The sequence below is a fragment of the Neophocaena asiaeorientalis genome, unplaced genomic scaffold (assembly GCF_003031525.2).
Source record: "Neophocaena asiaeorientalis asiaeorientalis breed wild unplaced genomic scaffold, Neophocaena_asiaeorientalis_V1.1 scaffold43, whole genome shotgun sequence".
NCBI lineage: Eukaryota > Metazoa > Chordata > Mammalia > Artiodactyla > Phocoenidae > Neophocaena > Neophocaena asiaeorientalis.
The window spans coordinates 252,378-261,879 of record NW_020173674.1 but is presented as its reverse complement, the minus strand read 5'-3'; the positions used below and the strand labels follow the sequence as shown (position 1 = coordinate 261,879).

General features: G+C 57.8%; 1 protein-coding gene and 1 long non-coding RNA gene across 2 annotated transcripts in view; one reads left to right on the top strand and one right to left on the bottom strand.

Moving 5' to 3' along the window:
- LOC112402092 (uncharacterized) overlaps nucleotides 1-318 on the bottom strand; it is a 17,116-nt gene extending 16,798 nt beyond the window's left edge. The window contains exon 1 of the long non-coding RNA XR_003003676.1: nucleotides 222-318. This is a non-coding gene — a long non-coding RNA (uncharacterized LOC112402092). The remainder of the gene's footprint in view (nucleotides 1-221) is intronic.
- A 3,542-nt stretch (nucleotides 319-3,860) lies between these two features.
- The window catches only part of RNH1 (ribonuclease/angiogenin inhibitor 1), a 7,368-nt gene continuing 1,726 nt past the window's right edge, over nucleotides 3,861-9,502 (top strand). Inside the window, exons 1-4 of the mRNA XM_024748692.1 lie at nucleotides 3,861-5,717; nucleotides 5,868-5,973; nucleotides 8,530-8,700; nucleotides 8,940-9,110. Coding sequence (XP_024604460.1) covers nucleotides 5,378-5,717; nucleotides 5,868-5,973; nucleotides 8,530-8,700; nucleotides 8,940-9,110 — 788 coding nt within the window. The 5' untranslated portion in view covers nucleotides 3,861-5,377. The remainder of the gene's footprint in view (nucleotides 5,718-5,867; nucleotides 5,974-8,529; nucleotides 8,701-8,939; nucleotides 9,111-9,502) is intronic.

Here is a 9,502-nt window from a genome sequence, read left to right as displayed (position 1 = left end):
GGCCCCGCCCCTAGAGGCCCCGCCCACCGCCTGTGGCCGCGCCGCAGCGAGGCCCCGCCCCACCGCTGGTCCTGACACCGCCCCCCCGGTCGGAAGTAGGCCGTCTCCCTCCCGGTCAACAGGCCAGGGACAGTTCGTTGTCGTGTCTAGGTCAGTCACTCCCTAGGTCCGTCATCGGGTGGGCCAAACAGACGGCCGACCGGTCCGGGGTCAGTCCTTACCGGCGCCGGTCTTGGTCGGGCCGCGCGTGGACGCACGCCGGGCGCCACTGAGGCCACGCGGCCCGGGAGAGGTCCGCTGGGAGGGAGACAGCCCCACTCCTTGGGCCTGTGGGGCGGGGCCTGTCGGGGGCGGGTCCGGTGAGGCGGGTCCGCGCGGGCCGAGGCCGCGGCACCGCCCAGGGAACGTCGGCGCGCTCCGATGACGTCAGGGCGTCCGAGTTCGCCTCTGCGTATGCGCGCCGCTGCCGGCCGTCCTCCCGGGGCACTCTGGGACCTCCGGCGCGGGGCCCTGGTTCTGCGCCTCCGTGGTCTGCGTCCTGGTGGTCCGCTATTTGGCGCCGAGCAATCTACACCAGCAAGGGCTGGCTCAGCCAGACTTTCCTTCTCAAATTGAGTAACCCCCGACCTTATTTCCCAAAAGAACCGATCCCCAGGAAGGACAGGCAGCCCTGGCAGAGAGCAATCGACCGGGTGGCGCCCATAAGGTGCTGGGCCTTGGGATGGCCATGTGTCCGCCCTGCAGTTCTGTCCCGTTAGGTCACCCGAGTGACCCGGGGGAGCTGGGTGGGCAGCTCCTGTGGGAAAGAGGACATAAGTGGGACAGCACCTCGAGGGCCGCGGGTTCGGGTTGTCACAAGGTCTGGCTGAGACAGTCTAAATGTCAGCTTGTGGAGATTGGTTGAGTAGATTGAATACACTCGAACAGTGACACGCCGTGTGCCCACTAAAAGTGAGCTTCCATACATACCTATTCACGTACGTGTATATTCGTGTATACATTGTATACATATCTATTCTTAGGTGAGAAATACAGCAGCTCCCTAATGCATTAGTTTCTTACTGCTACTGTAGTGAGTTGCTACAGACCAGATATTTTACAATTCTGGAGGTCAGAAGTCAGAAATGGACCTTAGGGGGTTAAAAATCAACGTGTCCACAGAATGGCTCCTTCCAGAGGCTCCAGGGGAGAATCTAGTTCTTGGTCTTTTCTAGCTTCTAGAGGCCGACTGTCTCCATCTTCAAAGCGCAGCCACTCCAACCTCTGCTTCCATTGTCACTTCCTCTCTGATTTTGACCCTTTTGCCTCTCTTTTAAGGACCCTCAGGATTACATTGGGCCTATCCAAGTAAACAAGGACAGTACCCCCATCTCAAGATTCTTAACTTTGTCATATCTGCAGAGACCCCTTTGCCATCTATGGTAACTATTGACAGGTTTGGGGATTAGGACGTGGTCATCTTTGGGGGCCATTATTCTGCCTACTATTGCTTATATTTCATTTTTATTTTTAAAACTGTATTGTGTGTACAGGAGGAGCAGGGGCAGACACACAGATGTCAGATCATTTGTCTCTGGAAGATGGGCATCCTTGGGCCTTTTTTTTTTTAATCTCTTCTGGTTTTTCTACAAAAAGCACATACTGCTCCTGTGATAAAAATCATGTTAAAGTTGGTTGGCATGCCAGTGCACCCAGAGGCCTCTTTCTGCCCCCTCCCCTCTCCCTGCTGCATCCTCACCCACCCCAGCCTGCAGGAGTTTCTGCCAGAAACCCAGCACCACGCTCGTCCTCCTGCATCAGGGTGGGGGAGAGCTGCACACTGTCTTCACTCGACAACTTGTCAACTTGCACTTGCTCTGCGGGAGCTCATGGTGTCGGGCGGGGGTGGGTGTCTGTGCCTTGGGGCCCCAAACCTGCGAAGCCACTGGTCTCTCCAGGACCCCTGGCCCAACGTTGGTGGCCCTGACCCCTTACAAACTACACAAGCAAGGACTGGCCCTGCCGGATATTCTCCCCAAGTTGAGTAACCCTTCCTTTATTCCCACAACGAACCAGCCCCCAGGCAACTGGTCAGCTCCCTGAGGTTCCTTTGTTAAATTTAGAGATCTTGGTTGGTTTCAATAACTGACCATCTGGGCCACATGTGCTTTTCTCTTCTTCTGCTGTAAATTCCAGCTCTGATGTTTTAAGTTTACCAATAGTGAGCCTGCGAAACCCTAGGCCGCCAACCTTGACTCCAGTTAAAGCAGAACCCTAGCTGCCTGCCCCCAACCCCCCGCCCCCTCCCCACCTCGCTCTGTGACCCCAGGTATGCCATGTGCATTCCAACACATGTGAGTAATAAACCTTTTTTTTTTTTCTCCAAAGCTTCCTAATGGTCTTTGTTGAAGGCTGCCTTGCAATCACAAGGGCAAGTCCAGCCACGACACTGGTTATGGCTAGGCCAAGAGGGGCGCAAAACAGGTGTGTTATGAAGCCTTTAACCATCTTCCTACTGGTAGACATTTAGATTGTTTCCAGGTTTGGACAGTTGCAAAATGCTGCAAAAAGACATTGTGAACATGTCTCCTAAGCTCATGCATGAATATTCCTCCTGATCGATACACAGAAATGCAGGGGTGTGTAGTGTTTTACATAAGCCAAATGCCACGCTTGTTACCCGAAGAACGTTTCGCCTTGTGGTGAGTGTTGAGCCAAAAGACACAGCCAAGCCAGAGATCCGGAAAGGAAGGATTGATTTCTTGCTGCAAGTAAGGGGAACACTGGGGATCTTCTCCAAAGCAATGTCTCCCCGCAGAGTCCAGGGTTCATTTGATTGAAGTCAGGAGGGTCAGAAAAGGTCATCTTCACCCCTTAGATTCCGGTAGGTCTGGAGGTTGCGGCTGCAGGCTAATCGTCACCATTGAAACAGAACCGGAAGTCTTTACAACTGGAACATTATTTTTGCTGTTGTTACTTCTCTTGCCTGATTACAGTCGTTTGTTTCTGCGTTCTTTTGTTCCCTTAAGATCATCAATTACTGAGACCTGTTCAAGGGCAAAGCATTGTGGCCCAGCTTAGATCACAAAACGGCTTAGGCCAAAACATGGCTTCTGTTAAGAAAGCCATGCCTGGTTCTCTCTCCCAGGAAACCTACCGTATCTGCTTACACACTGACGCATTTCATCACAGCCAAGACAGATAGTTTCCATCTTTTCCTGTGTGGCAGCAAAAAGAAGTGCCTCAGATACTCGATTTCTGTGCTTTGGGAAACTCCCACGTCCTGCCTGCTGGTGGGAGGGCGCAGAGAAAGCCCCGACGGCCTCTGTCTCCTTGGGGGTGGGCGGGGCTCCCCGCGCCTGCGCCCGCATCTCCGCCTGACGCCCCCTCCCCGCAAGGTGGCCTGCCCCTGTTCTGGGCGACAAAGTGGAAAATCAAACTGGGACGTCAACTTTTACCCCGGAGTTCAGCGGAAAGCGGCGAAGGCTTAGCTGTGGGCGCAGGCTCGGCGCGCGTCTCAGAAAAAGACCCGGGGCCAAGCCGGGGAGGGATGAAGGGATGTCGGGCGGGCCCTTCCCGGGGTCTAGTGTCCTCCAGCCGGGGTTCGGTGGGCGAGGGCGACCTGGCGCGGGGATCTAGGCCCGCCCGGCCCCCACTCTCCAAGGCCCCGCCCCAGGACGTGACCCCACCCCCTGCCCGGGCGGAAGACGCAGCTCTGCTCTCTGGTCTGCTGCGGACCCCGGCGCGCCCCTGCCTCCCGCCACCCCTCGCGCCTCGCAGAGGTAACCAAGCTGCGCCGGTAGCGGGGGGCGGGCCGCGGGCGCCGCTCCAGGGAAGGCCCGGGCCGGACGCTGAGGCGGAGAAGACGCACCTCCTGGCTTCCGGCGCGGTCTTGCGCAGCGGCCTGTCCCCGCACTTGGAAGCATTAATTAGGGGCCGTTGTTGAGATCCTGGACCCGCGACTTGGGGCCTGGGGAGCAGCCCCCCTGGTGGGGATCCTGATTGCCAGGGAGGCCGTGGGCCGGACATGTGCTTGTTCCTGTCCAGATCAGGCACCGTAACTGGGGGCTTGTGAGGAAGGCTGTACACGCGGCATCTTTGCGGGATGTTAACACTTTTACATGGGTTCTCAAAGGGATCTGTGTCCTCCGGAGGCTAAGACGCCCGCAGGCCGACCAAAGGGATACTCTGGGTCTAGTCAAGTCTGGGGGCTTGGGGGGCGCAGCTGCCGGCTATCAACTTCCTACTCTGGAGAGGCGAGTCCCCTAATGTCACACTGGATTCTGGGAGGGAGCGGCCGGGGGAGCGGTGTCGGGGCTGGAGATCCTCAGGGGCCCCTCCCCCTGATTCCTCTCCCGCGATGACTGAGGGTTCTGAGTCAGGGTTTGGGTGGCCACACCCTGGGCTGGGGGTGGGTGGCAGGCCTGGTTTTGCTCACGTGCTCTGGCCAGTGGGCTGGGCGGCCTCTCCCTGGGACGGCCCCTCCCTGGGATGGTACGGGAAGTGGCCAGTTACCCGTGCCCTCGCCTTAGTTTCTTAGTAGGCCCCTCTGCTGGGACATGAACACGTGAATCCGAATCTTACCTGATCATTGGCACCAGGGGCCTCCCAGGAGGAATGTACCTAGAGCCTTTGCCTGGGCTGGCCCTCCTCCCCGCTGTGGGCTCGAACCAGCCGGGGGCCGGCAGGGGGCATGCCCTCTTCAGCAAGGCCGGGGCTGTGCCAGGCACGGACACAAACACGAGTGAAGTATTGTTCTCAGGAATCTGGGGGTTTCGGGGAACCGGGAACCTCACATGGGTCTGAGTCATCCTGTCTCCGGAGATCTGGAAAGGCATGGCTTCCAGGCACGGGTGTTTACTGAACTTCCTGTTGCTCTTGACTGAAAGCCCGCTCCCGGGCACCCCCCAGCTCACGGCTGCCACTGGGTTCCTCTCCTGCTGGCCCCCCCTTCAGGGCCACAGTCGGCACCCGCCAAGGGCTCTGGTTACTCATTTGTTCAGGCACTGTGTGTGGCCCTGGTGAGGCTTCAGGGCCTGTGACCTCCCATCCCAGACCTGCTGGCCAGAGGCCTCCCTCTTTTCTCAGCCTGCTTGGTGGACTGGCTTCTTTGTGGGCTGGTCCCTGGGTTGAGCCGGGGTTGGGCGGAGGACGTGCCCTGTCCAGAGTCCCAGGCCCAGAAGGGGCTCATGGAAACAGGCGCCCCGGGCGGCCACCCATGAAGGCACCATCCGGAGCGCAGGTCACTGGACCTGGGGTCCCCACCCTGCCTTCTCTGTCCTGGCCAGGGCGCTTGTGGCTGGCACCCCTCAGGAACTGCCGGATGACCACCTGACAGGGCTGCTTCAGGGCAGTGAGGCCTGAGGTGCTGGCATCCTGGGCGCGTCTGGCTTTGTGGATGCCGGCCAGGTGGGGCTGTGCGCTGCCTTCCTGTTCTCGGAGGGGAGGAGTCACAGATTGGGGCCCCTGCGCCCTCCTGGCTGGGGTCTGCACACTGTCCGGGCCCACAGGCGCCACCTCTCCCCGCCCCCCACCACCTGTCCTTGCTGGCAAGGCAGAGGCAGGGCTTCGGGCGGTGAGCGCCGGTCTCCCCTTCCTCGGGTGGGAGGTGCCCGGGAGGCTGAGGGGTGAGAGCGGCCTCTGTCCCCGCAGCCACGTCCCCCAGCTCTGCGGTCCGTGGCAGTCTTTGCCTGGGAGCCCTCGCCCATTTCTGCTTCTGGAGGCTGACGTGGATAAAGGTGCTGAAGAAGGGAAACAAAGCAGGCTGTGGCTTCTCCTGGAATGTCCCCTGGGGTCCTGTTTGGACGTCTTCCGTCCACTGGATCTCTGGCCTGTCAAACCTTGAGAGTTTGGCTGAAATCTTCTCCTTCTCCCCTGCCTGTGTCTAGGCAGCACCTTGCCTCCCACCATGAAGCTCGACATCCAGTGTGAGCAGCTGAGTGACGCCCGGTGGACAGAGCTCCTGCCTCTGATCCAGCAGTACGAGGTGGTCAGGTAGGACCAGCCGTGCCTGCGTCCCCGGGGTCATCACCCCGCAGGGGGTGAGGGGTGCTCCCAGGTCACTTCACTTACAGAAGCGTGATGTAAATTTTGTATGATTTTCACGTGGCATAAAATGTGACTCCTTTTGTATTTTTTTCCAACCGTTCGAATGTAAACCCATTCTGGCCCACGCCTGGTGGGCAGAGCAACCTGGCCCAGGGTCTCCTCCGCTCGTCCCCTTCCCCTGGAAATGCAGTCGCCGCAGCCGGCTCGTGTGGGCACTGCCTGTCCTCTGCCCCTGCCGGGCTGCGGGCTGGGAATCCAAGTCCAGGCTGACTTCTCCTGTTGAGGCCCTCAAACCCGCAGGTTCCTCAGGGCTCACGAGCAAGAGATGAGTGCCTGCCTGCTTATCTTTTTTTTTTGGATTTAAAAATATTTTATTTTTGAATAGGTAAGACATGGTACAAAATCAAAAAGACACAAAAGGGAATACAGTGAAAAGTCTCACTCCTGTGCCCAGTCCACTCTGTTGCCCTCCGCATCAACTACCCTTGTTTCTAAGAATTTAGCCCCCAGGTATAATTCCGTAGATATAATGTGAAATAACATATGCACAAGAATGTTCATTACAGCGTTGTTTTTAATAGCAAAAGATAGGAAACAATGGAAATATCCATTAATAGGGGACTGATTAAGTTATGATATATCCGTTCAGTGGAGAAGTACACGGTTATAAAATAGCAAGAGACAGCCCTTGACGGGCAAGTATGTATCAAGCAAACAAAGTGCAGAACAGCATGCACGGTAGGCCATTTGTGTTTCTAATACAAGGAAGCACGTGTATACGCGTGAGTATCTTGGGAAGGGCCCGCAGGAAGGCGAGGGCTGGGAGGAAGAGCAGTGGGAACAGCGTTTAAGCAGGTGCAGTGCCCGAAGGGTACACTGAGGAATGGTGAGCTCTCCGAAGTACAGCATGTGCGGCGGAGCGGCAAGGGCGAGGTTAGCAGATTTCCAATTCTTTTCCCCTCGGTTTTAGACAAATAGCAATATTTGTATAAATATTGTTGTATAACCTTCCTGTTTCCCTTAATCTATTTTGGAAATCTTACCCAGGCATTTAGAGCCACTTTTTTTTCTTATTAGAGCTCTATGGAAATTAATTGCTTCTAACCTTTTGTTATTACAAACAATGCTATAATAAATAACTTCTTACATGTGTCATTTTACTTTTTTTTTTTAACATCTTTATTGGAGTATAATTGCTTTACAGTTTCTGCTTTATAACAAAGTGAATCAGTTATACATATACATATGTCCCCATATCTCTTCCCTCTTGCGTCTCCCTCCCTCCCACCCTCCCTATCCCACCCCTCTAGGCGGTCACAAAGCACCGAGCTGATCTCCCTGTGCTGTGCGGCTGCTTCCCACTAGCTATCGGTTTTACGTTTGGTAGTGTACATATGTCCATGCCACTCTCTCACGTCGTCCCAGCTTACCCTTCCCCCTCCCCGTGTCCTCAAGTCCCTGCTTATCTTTCTTCTTTTGAACTTATTTGAAATAGTTTTATGGAATAGTTTTATGGAAGGTTTATGGAAGAGTCACAAAGACAGTGCAGGGTCCCCCGTGCCCCGTCGCCTGGGGCGCTAGTCAAAGCGAAGAGCCCGACACGGCCGCCTTGACTCACGTCACCGGCTTTTCCGTGCATGTCCTCTCCTGTTCCCGGCTCGTGCGGGACCCTCCACGGCATCATCGCCACGTCTCCACGGCCCCTCCTGTCTGTGATGGTCCCTCCGTCCCTCCTTGTCCTTGGCCGCCTGACTCTGGGGTCTGCTCACTCGGGCTCAGGTGAAAGTGCCTCTGACGTCTTCTCAGGGTTGAGTCACACGTTTTGGCCAGACAACACAGAAATGACGTTGTGTCCTGCCTGGCGTATCATGGGAGGTGTTGTCACAGCGGTGCCACGTGGTCACCCCTAATGGTCGCCGTGACCACCTGATGCGGGTGCCTGCCACTTCTCGGGGTGACACCCCTTCAGACTCTGCTCACGTCCTGTTTCTGCTCGGACTTTCTGCCTGTTGATCTTTGCAGATGTTGGTGGGTTTTTGGCCTGAAGTGGTCCTGGGACTCTGCCTCACTGGGGTTTTTAATTTTTTCATTCCTTCCACATTTATCACTTGTCATTCTCTGAGGAAGAGCTGGCTTTCCTTCCACCTGTATTGTCTCAGTGGTTCACTTAATCGGTGGACGTGATCCTGGGTCAGGGCCTGGCACATTCCACGCTGGCCTCTCCGAGCCTCTTCAGCCGGGCTCTGCCCTCGAGCTGCCGTCTCCAGGTTTGGTTTCTCTCCTGGGGGTGGAGGGGCACTTGTGCCCCCTGACCGTGTCCCGGGGAAGATGCAGAGATACGCGTCCGTATAGGTGCCAGTATCTTAACAGTTTTCACGAGACAATCCACGCGCTTTTTCTCGTTCATTTTAAGATGTGTTGGTTGTGACCCACCTCGTCGAGTTCTTGGCCCAAGAACGGGTCACAACCTGCTGTGTGAAGTGACTGAGTGTCCGTCTGCAGGCTGGACGACTGTGGCCTCACGGAGGTGCGGTGCAAGGACATCGGTTCCGCGCTCCGGGCCAACCCCTCCCTGACGGAGCTCAGCCTCCGCACCAATGAGCTGGGCGACGGCGGCGTGCACCTGGTGCTCCAGGGCCTGCAGAGCCCCACCTGCAAGATCCAGAAGCTCAGGTGAGCCATGCCGGTCACTCCTGGGCTCTGGGCCCTGAGGCACACCTGAGCCCTCTCGCGGGCCCCCACCCCGCGTCTCCTCCTGCAAGGCCGGCTGCCTGGCCTCCCCCGTGGGGGTGTGCGTGGTGGCGGCAGTTCTGTGTCCGCCTTGCTTGGGCTCCGGCAGACGGAGGGGTGGCTCGTCTTGCGTGGGAGCCGCAGCTGGCTCGTGGGGCCTGCTGACGGCCACGTGTGTCCAGCCTCCAGAACTGCTGCCTGACGGAGGCCGGCTGCGGGGTCCTGCCCGGTGTGCTGCGCTCCCTGCCCACCCTGCTGGAGCTGCACCTCAGCGACAACCCGCTGGGTGACGCCGGCCTGCAGCTGCTCTGCGAGGGGCTCCTGGACCCGCAGTGCCACCTGGAGAAGCTGCAGTGAGTGTGCCCCCCACCCGGGGCCCCGAGGGGCCCGCGCCCACCCGTCCCCTGGGTTTCGGCTGTCTGCCCTGGGCAAGCCCCCTCCCCAGCTCATCGGCTGCAGGGAGCTTCGAGGAGGGGCTCTTCTCTGAGGCTGGGGTTGTGGCCTCTGAAAGCAGCTGGCAGCTGGCCTGTGACCCCGAGTGACGGGGTCAGCCACAGAGGGAGGAAGCCAAGCCGAAAAGCCCCAGCTCGGGCTGGGTGTCTTTCTCCTGGGTCTCTGGGCACCCGCCACCCGGGGAGATGGCCCCTCGGCCACTGCCGTGCTGTCACCGCCAGGCAGCCGTCCGGTCTCCGCAGGCCTCACGGCTGGGGTGGGAATGGAGACCCAGACAGGAGCCCCCTGGGCC